Here is an 18,974-nt window from a genome sequence, read left to right as displayed (position 1 = left end):
AGCCTGCCTGATGGTTCCATAGAGCAAAGGAAGAAGCGGATGCTTCGTGAACTTACAATCATGTCCTCTGATTTTGTTCCCATTTCTTTTTGTAATGAGTCCTAATGTTCATTTTGTTTTAAACATCAATCTGAGGTTTGTGTGGAACTGTGTCAAACCAGCTTCTCAGTCCTGAAGGATACAGGGCAGCTGAGACCTCGCTGTGTTTATGTGGAAGTTGGACTATTTTTTCCACCTGTAAATCTATGTAGGATAGCTTGCTACCTGTAGCATTAGCAGTGATCTTTCATGAGTCTTAATTCTTTCCTACCAGGGCCCTGTCATGCCTGGCAGCCACTCTGTTGAACGATTTGTCATAGAAGAGAACCTCCACTGCATCATCAAATCCCACTGGAAAGAGAGAAAGACTTGGTAGGAAGAGCTTAGAACTACGGGGCCCTGGCGCTTTTTATATGCTACCATGGCTTCGGTACCGTCAGGGATATGCAGAGTTCTGCGCTGATTAGACAAGAGCTCAAGATTAAACATTCTTAGAGCATTTGATGAAACTTGATTTACTACATTTAACCATATTAAAACTGTTGCCTGGAATACTGTGGGTCTGTAATATCCAGATAATGGAGAGTCTGTGTGATCCATGGAAGTATTTAAAAGACGTGTAGATGAGGTGCTTAGGGACGAGGTTTAGTGGGCATGGTGGTGTTGGGTTGACGGTTGGACTTGATGATCTTAGAGGTCTTTTCCAACCTTAATGATTCTATAATTCTATCCAGGGGGACAGTGGCTCTTTGGGAAGGGAATTCCTTGACAGGATGTGCTGCAAAAAATATGCAGACACACCTTATTCTTCATGGGAACACTATGGAGAGTGTGGTTGTGTTATGCTTCCTGGAATTTTGAAGCAGCTGATTTGTTGGGGCACAAATCCAGCCTTGAGCTGGTTCACCTGCAGCTGACTGCACACTGGTGTTTATGAACACACTTCTGCTTCCTACACCTCCTTGTGGCATTCTTCTCGTTGGGATTACATGGCAGAGGTAATTTGAGCTCACTCTGGGGAGTCATTGCAGGGCCAGCAGATTTCATTAGTTTGAATTCAGCTGTGCCAGGAAGCAGTCAGGGCACTTTTCATTTCTTCCTGAGCAATATTTGATGTGGTTAATTGATAACCAAGATGGTTTGCCACAGGTAACTGGCTGTGTCATGCTTCCCAATGAAAACCACCGAACTTTGTATATATGCAAAAAATGGGCAGAAACAATGTTTTTGGTGATGGCATGTGATGACGCTTTTTCGTTGCAGCTGTTTGATTCAGCAGAAACTAGAAATTCAGGGATGTTACTGGGATAGTCTTTGTTAATTCTCAGAGGAAAGTAAAAGACTAGAGGGAGATACAAGATTTGCTAGAGAGGTAGAAATAAAATCAAGAAAGTAGCAGTTACTTGCTTTGTAATAATGATAAGTGATAATAAGCTTATTAAAAGATGAAGCATTTGAAGCCTGAGAGTTTCTTATATAACCCATTAGCTTAATTGTGCTTTCAAGTCATTCTGAACCTCTGTCGTTTGGGGGTTTTTGTTTTTCCTTTTAATATATGCACGCCAGAATTACAGATCACCATGACTATGCTATGCAAAACTATTTTGCGTAGCAGTACAGTGTTCAAGTGATGTAACTATATAAAGATAAAATACATCATTACAAATCATAGTTTAGGCAATGCTGGTGTGTTCTTGTGCTGTTTCTGTTTAAGTGTTCTATGGATTGTGGATTGATGGACAGACTTTGGAAGGATTGTTGATTTGTTTGTGCTGCTTTTGTGGGAACTCTTGCCCAGAATGAAGCATTTTCCGTAACTTTGTTACTTGATCTTTACATCACATTTGCTGTGTTATGTTCTGAACTAAATCTATCTATGGTTTTGCAGTGCTGCACAGCTGTTGAGCTATCCTGGGAATAACAAGATCCCCTTGAACTATCACATAGTAGAGGTATGGATTTTATAGATAACCTCTTTTCTAGCTTTGTTATTTCACAAGTAACATGTCCCAGTTAGTTCCATGATAGGTCCATTAAATTACAGTTTGATTTGGGACTCAACCAGAACTTTGTTGAATTCAACCAATGGCTTTTAAATGAGCAGGTTATATACAGTTGAGTGTTAGTTTTATGCTTTTTGTTGTCATTTTAACTTGGTGCATGGGAGCTTTGGTCAAGTACCAAAGTGCAGTAGTAATCCAGGCTGGGGCATTTCTCAAACTTTCAGAGCTTTACATATGAAGCTTCCAATGTATCATGCTGTCTTAAGAGATGACGACATATGAGTCACTTTTAGTTTAAAAAAAATTGAATTAAAATACAAGAGGAAATGGACACATTGAAATACAAGAAACTCCATTTAAACATAAGAAAAATCTCTTTTTACTGCGACGGTGATGAAACACTGGAAGAGTTTGCCCAGAGAAGTTGTCAAGTCTCTATCCTTGGAGAATTTCAAAACCTAACAAGACGCAGCCCTGAGCAACCTGCTCTAGGTGACCCTGCCTTATGCAGGGGACTTTTGACTAAATGATCTCCAGCCAGACTCAGCCGTTCTGCATGATTTTATGTTTGGATCTTCTAAATGATTTTGTTCTCTTGGCCCTGAAAAGAACTTGCCATGAAATAGCGGTGTGTTTTCTCCAGAGTATCCTCCATATTTAGAGAATTTTAAATAACCATAATGTGTATCAGAAGAGCAGCATAGGTTTTCTTTTGCTGCCTCCTTTCAAGAGTCTATTTTCAAGATGCAGAGCTATATAAAACTTCATTTCCATCAAAAATTGAAAGGGATTAAGAGATTTCAGTAATAATGGCAACTTGTCATATAAAGGCTTTATGAAGAAGTAACTGTAAGTAGGAATTTCAGTGCTAATTATAACAAGAAATAATTTTATGTAGAAGATTTATCTTAATAAAAGTGGAATTGGGAATTCCTCTTGGCACCAAAATGCCAAATATTCTGAGTGCTGTAAAGTTACATTACTTTTGGTCAGCTTGTTCTTTTTGTACTCTGAATTCAGAACAGAGGAATCTTAAAATTAACCAGAATTTTCTGCCTTAACATCGAAGTACCTTCAGTGGTCTTATCTTCAGTATAGGGTGCTGTATATGGCTATATGGCTGTGTGCTTTATGCTCAGCTATACATTAATGCCAACAAATAGTTACGGGAATTCCTGATGAAATAAGTTACCTAAAGGTCCTGGAAGTTCTTTAATTCAGAAACTTGTAGGATGCAAAAATAGCAAAGGTTTGCGTGGATGAAATTACTGGAAAGAAGTGTAAGATTGGTGTACAAATTCTTTGACTATTACTGTAATAATTTCCTTTTTCTTGCAATTTTGGGTTATTTCAGAATATTAACTTCATTACTTGTCTATGACTGCTTACTTTTGATGAAGCTCCAGAGTTTTTAAGGCTTAGCATGCTTTTTTCAGGCTTCTGTTCATTCTGCTTACTGCTGCTCCCTTGTAAGGTCTCTCTTAATAGTCAAGTTGGTGATATGTTGCTTTCAACACAGTTTAATCTGTGAAATTTCACTAACTTTTTCAGTAAGTCACAGAATTGTAGAAATAATATGGTCTAAGAAATGAAGGAAAGTGTTATTTAAGGTTCAGAACATAACAGTTAGGCAGAACAGTTAGGCCTGAAAGTAGTTGTCAGTACCTTCCCAAGTATACCTACTTTTGAGGTCTCTGAGGCTCCACGTCGTAGTTTGTCAGACTGAGCACAGAATGCTCCATGCTACCTGGAATCTGTGCGAAACACTGAAATGTGGCACCTTTCTCTCAGTAGGTTCTTATAGATGTGTATGTCAATATTTCTGGTAGCTGTGAACAGAGAATGTCTGGGCAGCGTCATTGGGCTGTTGGGCTGTTATCCCCTCCTACAGCTTTTAGTACAACAGAGTTCGGACATTCAGATCATCTGTGTCCTGATCTTTCTTGTGCCCTTTTTATTTTCACAAAGTATGGTAAGCCAGTTTGAAACACTTAATCTGAACATTTGATAATGAACATGTGATGAATATCACAAATACAGTTTTATGCAGAATCTCGAACGGATAATGGCCGATCATCCAGCTATTATTATTTCCTATCTTGAGACAAGGAGCAGTTTTCTACCTAACAGGGTCCCCCCTACCTTTTTGCCATATCTGTATTAACAGCATGTCCAAATTATACTGTCATGGAAAGGTTCTCCAGCTCCTTATTGTCTCTTCATGCTTTCAAGTCCTTCCTTAGAATAACAAATTCTAGTCAATGTGTTTTTATGTGCTGTTTGTGGAGTCTGTAAATGGATGTTGATTTCTTACACTAGTAAGAAGATTTTCTAAAGCTTACTCATTTCAGCTTCAATTCTTCTGCGTTTATTCAGAAGTAAAGTTGAAGAGGAAATTGACTGACCGTAATGAATCAAAGTTTCCTGATTCCTTTGATGTAATTTAAATCTAGTTGAGAATAGCATGCAGAATAAACATGCAAAAACGCTCAGATATGAATGTTGTACAATGATGATCTTTTCGTAGCCCTTAAAGGTTGACATGCTGTTATTATAGGCAAACTTGAAAATAAAAACAGGAATGCTGACTGCAGGATTGTTTTCAGTTTTCTTAGAAGGATCCTCTGCCATGGGGTACTGAGCATATATTTTTGTTGTATGAAATGCTGGTTGTAATTTTCAGTTGGAAGTTGTGGTTTTATTTATGTAAGTTTTTGTATAGGAGAAAAGAGGACACAATGGAAAAGATACACATGTAATTTTAATGCAAATAGTCTTTCATACTAAATGCTTAGGCTTCATTTACTATGTTTAATATTTATATTTATTATTTAACAGGATCAGATGATTTCCGCTTTTCTCAGTTCATGTGGTAGCACTGCAGTAGGTCATAACTATGCCCATTTCTACAGTTACGTGATGTATTTGTTAGACGTAATAGATGTATAATGCTGGTGTTGTGTTAGTATGAAATTATAAGGGCAGTTAGAGTGGATTGTATCAGTACAGTGTAGGGCTACCACTACCTTTATAAGTTTCTCTTTTTCTCAGGACATGCATTTGACAGAATAATATGGGCCTTTTGGGATATGTAATTGTTTCGGATTGGTGGCCACTATTGCGAAGCTGAGGGTTGTGCAGGCCACGTCGGAGTGTACTCTGATTCTGTGCCTTCCTCTCCTATAGGTAATATTTGCAGAATTGTTTCAACTTCCATCTCCACCACACATTGAAGTCATGTACACAACGCTCCTGATTGAGCTGTGCAAACTTCAGCCTGGCTCTTTACCGCAAGTTGTATCCTTTCGGCGCTGGAGAACATTTATAAAATGCAGTCATAAACGGGATAGCAATAAATACTGGCAGTATTAATATATTACAGCAGCTGCATGGAACTTTGCCTGTAACGCTCACATGAAAGAGTAGCACAGCCCACTTAGCACAGGTCTAGATTTGCCAAGTAGGAGAGACTCTTCAGCTTTCTGGACAATGTTCTGGTACTTCCCCTGAGCTTCCCAAGAAGGGTTGTCTTGGTGAGGGGACAATACTCCTGCTTGTCACCACAGCCTGTTTAGGTCTGGACAATGTGTGGCATGGTCACAGACGCATTAAAGGCTGAGAAGGAAAGGAAGTGACAGACTTCGTCGTTTGTTCTAACAACTGTGTGAGTGCTCCTACTCTTTTTTCAGTAGGAAGTGTAGCAGATGATTTGAAGGAACTTGCCTGCGTTCCCACTCAGTGCTCCCACTAGGAGCATTCAAAAGGTCAATAATCATCTATCAGCTCAGACAGGGTGGCTAAATGCTGAGGAAGGAGGCATGACTCCCAGCTAATTCTGGCTATTACATTGCCCCTATTTTGCTGCCATTTTAGATCATGTTAGATCATTGTTTTTGATCAAACTACAGACTGTGAGAATGGAGGACTGTTAACAGATGTCTATCCACTGGTAATTTCATGCCCAAATTTTCATTCTAGTTCATGATTCCACTCACTGTTTGCAAATCATATAACCTCAATGATTAGAGCTAAGTCTATTTCTAGAATTGGGTGGACGTCCATGCAGAAAGTTTTTAATTTTAATAAGGACACCGTAAGAAGGATAAAGCCCTTGTTGTGTAAAGCCAGTGTAGACATACTTTCTCAAGCCTTCAGCGATGATCAAAGGTTGTTTGTGGATAAGCATCAGCAGCAGCCCATGAAGCTGACTGGTGAGATTACAAGAAGTACTCCATAAGGAAGTTGGTGTCTGTTCATATCAGTGCAGTTTTGCATGTTGCATGATGCAAATTCTGGCGTTCTATGGAAGAAGCCAACAGTCTCATTGCAATAATGGAAGATTAGGGGATAGAACTCACTATATGCTTCATTTTTTCCACTGTGGATTTACTGTGATTTACCTGATTTTGGAGTAGACCCAGGGAGCATTCAGTACAAAAAGTTGATGACATTCTATTCACAAACTGAAAGGAATAACATCTGACTTACCTAGTGCTTTTATGTTAACCTTAATAAGAAACTTTCAGCTTGCACAAGCCACAGAAATGCTCTACATGCGTTTGGATACAATGAATACAACATGTGTGGACAGGTAAATGTGTTTTGGAGACAATGGAAAATATTCCTCAATATCCAATGTACAGGAAAAATGAAGAGGCTATGGAAAGAGTAGTCAGAAATCCTTATTAGAACTTCTTGGTGCTATTCAAAATGTTTTCTGGGCTCTGGCTTTGAGCAATCTGAAGAGAAGGTGGAGGACTGACTGCTTGCCTCTCCCTCCCAGAAACACTGCCCCAGAGGTCACAATTCTAGCTGTCTGTACAGGACAGTTAAGACTGGTGACAACTTTTCCGTGTTCAAAGCTCTTCATAGTTGCATAGTACTCCGTTATCTAGTACTATGCCTGCTCCCTAGTGGTCTGGGAGGTGAGTTGGAAGTGGAGTTAGCGGCGTGTCTGCCACCCAGAGCACAGTGGTGGTGATTTTGCCCTTTGAGGGAAGTCTGCATTGTGTAGGAGAGCTGTTAATTACTCATCAAAAATGTGAAAGTGCATATTCACAGTAAGTTTACATTTTAATTGTTAGCTTAGTAAGTCATCTCTTTGTATGAAACAACAGAACATGACAGGCTATTTGTCCATAAAAACTTCTTTCTGACTCTCTAAACTCAATCTTTTGTATCTGTCAACATAAACACCTGTTTAATGCTGTAATAGGTTTAGAGTTTAAGCTTGCCCTTGAAAAGTAGAATGCATTTATAAGAAAATCTCAACTGAAAGTTTTCTTGCACTTCTGGCATTTAATGGAGCTTTCTTTTTCTTTTAATAAAGATTTATTAACTGGTTTTCTCACCACTTGAGCAACTTCCAGTTCCGTTGGAGCTGGGAAGATTGGTAAGTTTCTATCCCTTTGATTTGGACCTGATACTGCAAAAACCTTAAAATTTCAAACTTACCCAGGATGTGTTACAGCATAGTGGCCCTGTTAATTGCTTTCCTCCAGCTCTTCAGAGATCTTTCTTAATCTGTTCACCACAGTAGGTTATCTTGATAATCTCTCTAGTCACTGTATCGACCCTGGTGAATTTTGTGATAAATTTCAAGCCAGTGTAAGCGTTCTGTAAACAGGGGAAGTTGAAACGTGATTTCTTTAATTTGTCCTGCGTACTAGTTGCTAGCAAATTTTCCAAAATGGCTCCCCAGTTTACTTTTAATGATTTGCCCTGACTCTTTGTATCCTGTATACATTCTGTAATCTTGCTCTCTGTCCTACCCTAAACCTTTCATTATAACCTTTATCCTTGAGACCTTGTGATCTGTTTCCCTCCTACTAAATCCTAGTGCCCCAAGTTCCATCAGAGCTGGCCCTGCCATCCATTTTTACAATGTCAGATCTTGAACTCACATCTCTAGCAGGAGCTCCCTGGACTCCATCAGTGTCTCACCACAGGTTCCCCGGAGCTTTCCATTCCAGGCACCCATGTAGAGATCACCTCGGGGTTAAGTCCTCCCTACACTGACTTCCACAGCCTGCTACCGTACATGCTTTCCATAGCTGATCTGCCCAAGTGTCCTTGTGGAGGGGGGTGCAGCCCTTCTTGCAATAACGTTTTCGTGGCTTTACTTAAGTTTCTTGTGTTGTCCTCATGTGGAGTTAAGTGCTTGCTGGCTATCCTAGTATGCATCCATGTTGACTGACCAGGCAAGCAGTCTTCAAAGAGCTGATTTTGCTTTGCCTGGATGTTCCCTGATGGCAATACTTCTGTGGGTTTCTCTCACAAGCTGCCATTTTTCACAAATCTTGCAAGTGACTGTATTTGAAACTTTTCTGTGTCTGAAATGCATTTGAAATCAGCCAGAAGTTCAAAAATTCCTGTGAGGGAGGAACAGACTATGAAATCACACAAGGTTCCTTTCCTAAGGAAAGGGAAAGCCAGCTAAATGTAAGCACAAATTATGTTTAATCTGGTGGGGGAAGGGAAGCTACTTGAAAATATGTCACAGAGAGACGAGACTCCAAGAATGCTAATGGCCAATAAGAAAATGGTGATAAACTTGTCTCATTGTCTTAAAATTGCCTACACTGTAAAAGTAAGTGTCAAGCACTCCAGTTGTCCTTAGACCATGATTGTTTTGTACCTATTAGACCAAGCCAAAAAGAGACTAAAGCACAAATTCTTTTGCTAAAAGCTATCGCGTTCTGTTCTTTGATAGGTCAGATTGTCTTACTCAGGACCTTGAAAAACCCAAACCCAAATTTGTGAGAGAGGTTTTGGAAAAGTGCATGCGGTAAGTAAGATCTTTTGATAGTTGCATTCAAGGCAAAGTTGGATCTTTGCTTCTGGATACTGTCAGATTCCTTTTAACTTGACTCTTGTCTTAGGCATGTCTGTTCTTACAATTCAGTTCCAGTTAAGAGATGAATCTGTTGTTTGTATGATTTTGATCTGGTTACCTGTTGTAGGACACTCAGGACACTGCTTTAGAGAGAGGGAGAAACAGGTGGAGCAGATGGTAGTGAGCTATCTATGCCCGGTATGCACACCTGTAGTTACAAAAAGACATGCTTCACCATAGGCATGGAAAGAAATAGAGTTTAGGCAATATTCCTGGAAAGTATTCAGCATTCACAGAAATGGAGGGAACTGGTCATTAGTTATACCAAAAACTGAGAATCTAATCTCAGTTCTTCTAGGTGCCTCTGATGTTAATTGACCTTAAAACAAACAAACAAACAACCCTTCAAACAAAAAAAAAAAAAACAACCAAACCCAACAACAAGAGTACACAACCAGGGCTGAACCTACAATTGTTGAGATAGAGGGATATAGGAGGGAGAAAGAGCAAAACGTTCAAAAAGCCTGTTATTCAGCATCCTGCATGAAAACATTCATCCGTTTTTGGGTAAATTCAGTATAGGAAGTGTGAAAGTATTACGCTGCAAAACGAATGCAATTTTTCTGTGGCACAGTTCCATTTCACTGAAAACTCTGATAGCAAAATTTAGCCTTTGTGAGAGTCGAATAAGCTGGAAAGTAAAATGAAGACATCCAATTTAATATTTTTTTCTGCTTTGAATACCAACGTCTTACTAGTTTTCTGCAGTGCATTTTAGACTTTTGCATAAAACATCCTACCAGGCAGCCTTTAAATCTTTTCACAAGCTAAATGAATTGTATGAGGATGAAACTCTAGCATCAAAGAGTTCAGATAGAAAGCATCAACTAGTAAGTTTGGTTTATTTAGCTCTTACTATCCAGCAGAAACTACCATTTTGTTGTATAAACATCCTGATTTTTGTTCTATGAAAGTTAAATACAGGAAAACCGTTGTAAAGCAGTCACTTTAGAATTAGCCCTGGTGTTACTCCCATTTTAATTCTAGTGCTGTGAAACTTGTTATTTCCAGACTCTCCTACCATCAGCGAATAATAGACATTGTTCCTGCAAGTTTTTCTGTCCTCAGTCCTGCTAATCCAGTGTGCATTTACAAATATGGAGATGAAAATAATAGTAAGTATTAAAGTTACTGAGAGGTCAAATTGAAGAAAATAGTGTTTCAGAGCAAGGGAGCACACTAGATTGACTGTAATATCAGTTGTCTTCATGAGGAAGAATACAGCTGAAATAAATATGCATGATTTTCATGTACGTAAATATGATTCACGTGAGCAATTAATATATGTTAAGCCTGGATCTCTGTAATATAATTGTCTTTGTTACTTTATGAAGAAAAGAAGATCCAGATACATGAAGTTACTCTTGCTGAGGTGGTTGTGGTGGTGTGCAGCATTGTTTGCCAGAAGTCTAAAATGAGAAAATTCATCTATTTCCCCTGTTTGGGCACAATATTATGCAAAAGTCAGCATATGAAGTCATAATGTAGGTTTATTTTTTGAATTTCATGAAACAGAAGATTTTACCAGTAAACTTGATTTAATGAAGCATACGGAGGCAGCAGATGACGTGAAGACTGAAGTAGATAAATACCTTGTTATTCCTTTTATTACTCAGTATGAAGACAATCTTAAGCATGAAAGTGTCATCATCAAAGATACAGTGAGGAGAAACAAGGAAGTATTGTAATTTTAGGAAATTGGTGGAAGCTGAAGTAGAGCTTTAGACAGGAGAGTGATTACCTGACCTCAGCTCTAAAGGTTCTACTGTAGTTTTGAATTTAAGAAGAAGACCAGGAAACGTGTTGAGCAGTTTCATGGAATAGTGATGTGGACAATGATGTTGGAAACAGGTAGTTTTAGGTATATCTGGGAAGTGTACTTGTTTCTCTGAGAGGTAAACTGATGTTAAAAATACTCCCTTGCCTTCTACATATTTTTGACCTCTTTGCTTTTCTTTAGGGTCTCTTCCTGGATATACTGTGGCACTCTGTTTAACAATCGCAATTAAAAATAAGGCCAGTAATGATGAAATCTTCAGCATTTTAAAAGATGTGCCTAATCCAAACCAGGATGATGATGATGGTAAGATATATGCGGTTAGGCTTTGGCAGGCTGTAATTTTTTTTGTGTGTAGACTGATCTGCCATCCTTTGGAGCTATGGGTATGGTGGTTAACAGAACTGTATGCTTTTCCTTCTAATAGTTTGTTTCAATTTATCAGTAAATGGAAATAATACACCATTGTAAGGGTTTGTCGTGAACATCTTACAGGCAGAGGCAGGCCTGTTTTTCTTAACAGAGTTAACCTGGTGCTTGAGATGTGTTTTCTTGTGATTATTGACAGAGGTAGCATGACAGAATTTAACATTTCCTTTGCCTTCAGCAACACAGTGCAGTTCATGCTGTTATCCTCGCGCCTGAGGTTCAGTGCTTGTGCCCTGTCTGAGAGCTTCCCTCACCTTAGTGCAGTCCCACTACAGATAAGATAGCCAGCATGCTGGCTGTAGTCTTCCATAGATACAAACTCAGGATGGAACTCCACTCACGTTCTTTTTAGCTTTGCAGCCACAGACAGCATTGATTGCTAAAGCCTGTGTGTTTTAGGGGGTGAGAAGAAGTGCTACACAGAGGATTAAGAAGCGACCTTTACAACGGGGATGGCTTCAGTATTTCTGTAATATTTGCCAGTGTTCTATTATGCAAGCAGAGAGCAGCAACAATCCAGTTTTTGCCCTGGGATCCACTGTCGTGTTTCCTGATTGCTTTAGGCATCACACGCTAATGAGTGCTCTCCCTCCTGCCTGTCTTCAGCTGCAGGTAGCTGCAGCTACAGGAGGGGACTTGGCACGATTCACCCCTACTAACCACGTTTGCTATGCATGCTTGCTGGACCCTTCTCCCGTGTCATAAATAGCCAACCGCTGTACCCTAATCATCCTTACCTTCCCCTCTCCTCATCCACTCTCGCTTCTTTATGGTCTGCCAGGCCTTCAGCCTGGTGCATAACTCTGCAGTTTCCTTGGCTGTCTTTCTCTGCTGCTGTCTGTCAGTGCTGTTACATGTTGGCAGGGTGGCTGTGTCTCTGATAGCTTCTTCACTGACCTGGAATTCTTTCTGCACATTTTCCCCATGGCAAAATGGCAGCCTGAAGATCAGCACATTTTGGAAAGTCTTTACTAGTTCCCTGTTCAGCCTTGCAAAACCCTGTTGATGAAACTTTTTTGTGAAATGAATTAAAACCATAAGTTATCTCTACAGTTTTATGAGTAACTTACATGCTCTACTTGAAGTACTTATAGTTTCAACTTTAAATAACTTGCAGATGAAGGATTTACCTTCAACCCTCTGAAAATAGAAGTCTTTGTTCAGACTCTGCTCCATCTAGCCGCAAAATCTTTCAGCCACTCCTTCAGTGCCCTGGCCAAGTAAGTGTAATACGTGCATTATTTTGAGGCTTACAGAACTGTTTAATTCTGACAGTGAAATGCACGATAAAAGAACTGGACTGCAAGCTTCAGCAATGTTTTAGGTGCTCCACAGTGCAATATTAGGAGAACTAATGATGCTACTTACTGAAGGAATGGTAATGTAAGTGCTAGGTTATGTATGTGAATGGAATTAACAGAAATTTATATATTTACATCACAGCCATGTGGTGTAAATCAAACAAATGCAACAGGTTTGGAACATTACTCCATTTTAGAATTACTCATTTGCTGATTATGGTGAGGAACAAGGGTTTCTCTTTACATTTGAATGACTGGGTAGCTCCCACCGCAATATGTACTATGACTACTTGTACTATGACTGCGAGTCTAGAACAGTACAAAAAATGAAGAAGGAAAAAGAAAACATGAAACTTCAAAGCAGTCTGATGTAAACTTCTTTTATCTACCGAAGCGCAGTGAAATCCATTCTAAAATATTTTAGAGTGCATCCCTTAAAAATATGCTTTAACTTTTAAAAAATTTACTGCACCTTTTTTAGCAAAATGGGATAAAATAACTAATTTTTAATCCTGTGTGCTTTGGAGTTGCTCTTAAGTGGTCTTGATACATGAAAGGTAGTCACATGCATCTTAACGTTATTTTTCTATCTGTCCTTAAAGATATATAAAGCTGTTACAAAAGCATGCACCTGGGAGCTTTATAGAGGCCATGTTGATAAGAAGCTGCAGGTAGTAACCTGCAATCAGTAGTACAAGAGGCAGGGTGATATGAATACTTAGAGCCATGATATTTTCACTGCTGCACGCCCACGGTGGCAGCCATGAGATCAAAAAGAGCCTCTTATGCTTTATAGTTATATTACAGTAAGCTAGGCTGTGAATGCTGTGTAGCAGTCAGCATAACTCTACTAAAATAGAGGCATTTCCTTCAAAAAGAAGCAGATTGGATTAAGTGTCTTATGTTATGGAAACACATATCAAGAGGAAGGTCTAAGGCTCAAAAGGCAGCAAATTTTGCTCCAGCTGTGTATAGATAAGCACACGAAGCATGAAAGTTCTTCCTGCTTTTAAGAGTATGAGAAATGTAGCCCAGCTTCAGGGAGTAAGTTCACCGCTAAGACTTAAGTTGCTTTTAGGAGCTGTCATGTCTTTGTGGCCTATTTTAGCTCAGGATGGTTATATTTTCCAGGGAATAGTTGTTCAAGAATTGCTGCAGAAAGTCATAAAATTTTCTTTTGGTCAATCTAAACCACTTGCCTTGTATCTGCTGCTCTTTTGACCTGATTCCAACCCCTCCGCTGACTACTTGCATCTATTAAAAGGTTTCATGAAGTCTTCAAAACACTTGCTGAAAGTGATGAGGGGAAACTCCATGTTCTGAGAGTTGTATATGAGGTTTGGAAGAATCATCCACAGGTAAGAGGTTGCAATGTCAAGTATCTTTGTGAGTTTCAACTTACAGAGGTCATATTTAATAAAAAACATCACAGTTTGCTTTATGTCCTTTAAAAATAACTTGTCTATTGTCATCTTATTTGAAGGAAAGTTCAAATTGTATTTACTGTCGTTACTAAAATGAAGGAATGTGCTAAAATGAAGGAATAAAATATATACCATCAGTGAGGCCACTTCTTCCTCAGAGTTTATTGTGGGAGGGCAAATGCATTCCAACTCATTCATACTATGCTGTTTGTTGTACAGGAGAATAACTTTTGCTAAAATCATGTTTTTGTTGAAAACTGGAGAACAGTGTAGATGCATAAATTGAAATAAGATGTAGATCTTATATCAAAAGCAGGCTGCATTCTTAGAAATGTGGAAACCTGGGGTTTTTTAGGGCTTTTTTTTTTTCCAGTTGCTAGTGAAAGCCATACGGTTATTCCATAAAGCTCATGTTGGAGTCACTGTTGTGCGTGGGCAGAGTGAGTAGAGCTGCAGTCAGTGGCTGTTCAGAACAGATCAGTTTGACAGTGCCATGATTATGTTTATTCTTGAACCAGAGGAAATAACACCCTAAAAGACCTATGAAAAATGCCTCAATTGTTTAAGCTGTTCAGTTTCTTCACAGCAGTTGTTTTCTCCCTCAGCTGTCATTCTTCTGTAAATAGAAATCGATAAGGAACTCAGGCTGAATTTGCCTGCATTAATTATTTCACGTATTCCTTACTGGTGTGTTTGTGTTGCACTTTGTTGTGCTTGAAAGTGGACTGTACCTCACAGCTGCATAGGCCAGACTTTCAGAAGTGATGCCACTGAGAACAAGGGGTAATCCTTGCATCTGCTACTGGACCTGTGGTCCATTCCCTAGGGGAAAAACTGAGCACCTAGAACATACCTGTGCCAGATGTCACCTCTCTTCTAAGTGCACTAAAAACATCCAAAAAGCAGGATTTTTTTAATATATTAAACTTCCTACCCAAATTACTGACCTTGAAAATGTGATGATTACAGTCTGACCTACTTTTTACTGCCATTTAACTGGATCAGAAGAAATTACATTACTGCAATCTAATATCCATATCCTTTTCCTCTTCGTTCCTTTGTATTGCAGCATGCCCAAACTGAGGTGGAGGTTTCAAACCCAGACTAAACAGTCATCTTAGATTTTTATGAATAAATCAAGATTGCTTTAAAAAATAAGTGCAAAAGTTACGAAGGTCTGCTCTTCTACTTGATCATGGAACTTGCATTTTCCTCTCTTGCATTTGTTGCAGTCCAGTCTTTTGCTTCTGGTCAAGCACTTTTTTTTCCTGAGTCCACAGCCTCTCTGGCGCACAGAAGAAATGGTGCCTGGACAGCAGGACACTTGTCCAGAGTCTGTTTCCATGCCACTTGCCCTGCTCCCATGTCTATGGGAATGTCCTTTGATTTGGTTCAAACTATCAGCAGTATTCACAAGGCATACAGTGCTAATGAGTGATCTGTGCTGCAGGTAGTGATTTAGCAGTAGGAATCAGTAGTTCCTGGACCTATAAGTAAGGTTGCAGTGGTGACTTCATAGAGAGAAACTTTAATATTGAGATGACATGTTTTCCCAAAATCCTAGGTCTGTGTTTCTTGGAAGATCAGGCTCAGTAATCAGAAATTCTTCCTGGCAATACGGAAAGACAAATAGAGGATAGGATGCTATCCTGGGACTTGAAAGTTGAGTGCTGAGTCTTCTGTATGATTCATTCAGTTATTTTAATTTTCCTTCCTTAAAAGGAGCTTTGTTACACTTCCTTATTTGACAATGGGTGGTTGTAAGGATAAATACAGTGCAGGCTGTGGTTCTTAGATACTGTGGCATTCAAGCACATGAGTAACTAAGATAAGCCTTTTTTCTGAACAGCTTGCAACTGCTTTAGTCAGTAACTCCTCTCTGCAGTTGCCTGCTAGGTTGCTTGCAACCCCCCTCAGAATCATGGCAGTGCCTGTAGCAAGTAAGCACTTCCATTGACTACACAACGCTGGCTCTGTCCTGAAATGAATAGGTCCTGTAGAGAAGAGCTTACTGTCACGTTTGAAGACGCTTGCAGTTCAAGGAGAGTAGGCTAACAGTAGCTCCTTCATCATGATGATCTGACAGGTATATATGCTCTGGTTTGAGTACTTTGATGTCAAATACTAGAACTTGTGTCTCTAAGGCCTCACTTCCAACTATGATGCTTGTCTTTTTTTGCTTTTGTATGGAAGTGTGTATGCTAACGAAGAGTGATACATCACTTTCACAAGAAGTAGAAAAGGTTGTTAATCAAAATCAGAATGCTTTATGTAATTGATATAGATCCCCTATTTTGAGCAGTTTTAGGCTAGACTACCCAGCTTCCTGAATTATTTGAAATTAGCCAGTAATATCACTAATGTAGAGTTGCACCAATGTCTGGTTTTATCTGAGGCTGGAATACTTTACACAGATTTTGTGTGCAAGCATTGCTATTTTGAATGACTATCATGTCTTTCACAAAATGTAGATGATTGCTGTGCTTGTGGACAAGATGATTCGGACACAAATTGTTGACTGTGCTGCAGTAGCAAACTGGATCTTCTCTTCAGAGCTTGCACATGATTTTACTAGGTAACAAGAATTTGTCTTGGGTTATTATTTGTCTCTGAATTTTAATTTTTACTATTTTAAGTGGCCAGTACATAGTTTAATCTATGAAAACTGAGTAGAGGAAGAAAAAGGTACAATTAAGCTTTTGCTCCTTCTACAAAATATGTACTTCAGCATTTTTCTTTCTGAGGGGTATGAACGTTTACATGACAGTACAAGAATGTTGCTAGCATGTCGTTTTGCAAGTAGTCTCTAAGCCTGCCAAAGCAGAACAACACTGGAGCTATTTCTAGACAAAATCTGTTGCTGTGTGTTATATAAGCTGCTAGCTTAGGGTGGTCCTGGTCTTTGGTTGAGGTATGTAACTTGTACCACCATTGACACGTTGCTTGTTGAGAGCGGGAGCACTGTTTGGTCTGAGAAGTCAATTTGATGTTGGTAGGCTTGCAGTAAGTGTATGAAATACTGGTTTGGAGGTGTACTGCAAAAAATAGGAAAGAAATGATTGTTAAGCTTTCTTACATTACAGGTATGCTTTCCTATATGCTGAGTGTTTGCTCATCTAGTAGATGTCTTAGATGATACTAAGGTTTTTTAAATTCCCCCAGATACATTTTTCTGTAAGAAACTACATTTAGTTTCCTATCTTGGAGTAGTGTGTAATGTAGTGATTTGAGCTTTGTGTCTTTCCTAGGTTTTATATCTGGGAGATCTTACATTCCACAATTCGTAAGATGAATAAGCATGTTCTGAAGATTCACAAAGAACTTGAGGAGACTAAAGCAAGATTGGCCAGGCAGCACAAAAGAGTGAGTAATTTGTTTCTAATTTTTAATTATTTTAAGCTAAGTTACACAAACGTGCATGCTGTCAGACTGACACATAGTTGGTTTTGGTAAGAACTGAATAAATGTGTTTATCAGGAAGCATGTCAGCAGACGTGGTCATCTGTAGCACTAAGACATCAAAAACTGGATGCATGTTCTCAGTCCACCTTTCTAATGGTAGCTATAACCTAAGAATTCGGTAAAATCTTTAGGGGAATTCATATGCATTTGCCCTGTTCAAGCTCTCTCTCACAAGTTTCTCTTCCAATACGAGCATGTCTTGCACTTGCCTTCTAATGTGGATTCCAATTACCTTATTAGATAACAATAAGAACAGTTAGAAATTATTTACAGTAAGTTCTGTTAAAGAGTACTCTTGTGGCTTCCATGCAGAAGTGCACGGAAACAGCTATTTGCTATTGAAAAGTTGGCTGTTACTGTTCTTCTGATGGATGCTGCTGGATTCTGACACTGGCATCTGTCACTTCCTTCTTCCAGCTTATTTTTCTGAATACTTTTGCATGATCTGGGTTACTGTATATAGCAAACTGATGAGCAAGCAGCTGCTGTTGTGTTCTGTTGTCCCAAGTGGGACAGTAAAATGGGGTGAGAGAGTATCTTCTGTGGCAGCTGCAAAAAATGAGGCCCAAGGAAGCTTGGCTGAATGCAATACTTAGTCGTGATAGAATGAAGTCAGTTTATAAACATGTTGAGAGTTACAGAGAGCAAGAGAGAATTTCTGTGTTTGTATGTAGTCTGTGAGTATGTTTACCTGCATAAAACCCTTAGCTAGTTCCAAAACTTTGGATGAAGTTAATGTCAGAATTTGGCACATGGCACAGAGGCTGCTGATGGTTTTTGAACCAACCTGCACAAGTCATTCTTCCAGAAGTTTGTGTTGAGTCATCACTAATACCTCAGTTTGCCAGTGTTGGTTCATCCCAGCCCCTTCATCTTGTTTCCTTCACTCCCAGCAACAGCCATCCTAGTTGCTTGCATCCTCAATCTACATTGATCAGCAGTTAATAAATGCCCGTGATTATTGAAAATCAGATGCAGTCATTGATCTTATTGTGAGGCAAAGAGCTTCTCTGGCATCTCTAAACAAATATACCAGTGTTTTCATTTCTGTACTTGCCTCTTGCTGCAGCTCTTTATTACTGAGTACTTTAAATGAGTATTGTGCCAGGAAGAAACATTTGTATGCAACAGTGAGTAGTTCTGCAGGCTGTTGCTCTGCTGCATGACCATTCCTTTTAGAGAAAGTAAGCTGTCAAGTTTTCATGTCCCCAGCATGAAGTGGATTGCCTTACTATGGAATGAGTCCAAGGCTTACATGCTTTCTCTTAGGTCCTATTGGTCCTTTAGCGTTTTGAGTTCAGGAAATTTCTGTAGATGGGGAAAAAGCAAGTTCCTATAGAGAGAATAAAATTAAATTCTCACTTGCTCTGGTAAGTCATTTTTATTTTTTACGCTGATTCAGAGCTGTAACTATCTTCTGATTGGGAGTTTCATTTGCTGTGCAGTAGGTGAGTTAACACATGGCCCTATATTTGTCACAACTTGCACGTGCTCCTTTTACAAGTATTTGAAGTTTTGAGCTGTTAATTTATGGGTATTTTTGCACAGAAACAATCCTATGAGACTGAAGCAATATCTGTATTTGAATATACCATAACCCATCAGATTCTGCCTTTCCTCCTATATCCTTTGTAGTCTTCTGTA

At 39.2% G+C, this 18,974-nt stretch overlaps 1 protein-coding gene across 4 annotated transcripts in view; it reads left to right on the top strand.

Moving 5' to 3' along the window:
- NCBP1 (nuclear cap binding protein subunit 1) overlaps positions 1-18,974 on the top strand; it is a 32,153-nt gene that overhangs the window by 8,440 nt on the left and 4,739 nt on the right. For 3 of the 4 annotated variants that reach the window (XR_012670837.1, XR_012670836.1, XM_075136456.1), the window contains exons 9-20: positions 314-411; positions 1,928-1,991; positions 5,229-5,339; positions 6,569-6,633; positions 7,372-7,434; positions 8,755-8,829; positions 9,949-10,052; positions 10,898-11,020; positions 12,261-12,363; positions 13,709-13,802; positions 16,340-16,443; positions 17,117-17,231. Coding sequence is in view for 2 of the 4 variants with exons in the window: in XM_075136456.1 (XP_074992557.1) it covers positions 314-411; positions 1,928-1,991; positions 5,229-5,339; positions 6,569-6,633; positions 7,372-7,434; positions 8,755-8,829; positions 9,949-10,052; positions 10,898-11,020; positions 12,261-12,363; positions 13,709-13,802; positions 16,340-16,443; positions 17,117-17,231 (1,119 nt within the window). In the remaining 2 variants the exon portion in view is untranslated. The remainder of the gene's footprint in view (positions 1-313; positions 412-1,927; positions 1,992-5,228; positions 5,340-6,568; positions 6,634-7,371; positions 7,435-8,754; positions 8,830-9,948; positions 10,053-10,897; positions 11,021-12,260; positions 12,364-13,708; positions 13,803-16,339; positions 16,444-17,116; positions 17,232-18,974) is intronic. The other variant, XM_075136457.1, reaches the window with a different exon arrangement.

The sequence above is a fragment of the Calonectris borealis genome, chromosome Z, assembly GCF_964195595.1.
Source record: "Calonectris borealis chromosome Z, bCalBor7.hap1.2, whole genome shotgun sequence".
Lineage (NCBI taxonomy): Eukaryota > Metazoa > Chordata > Aves > Procellariiformes > Procellariidae > Calonectris > Calonectris borealis.
Note: the sequence above shows the minus strand (reverse complement) of the source record. Positions and strands in the feature narration are given on the sequence as shown.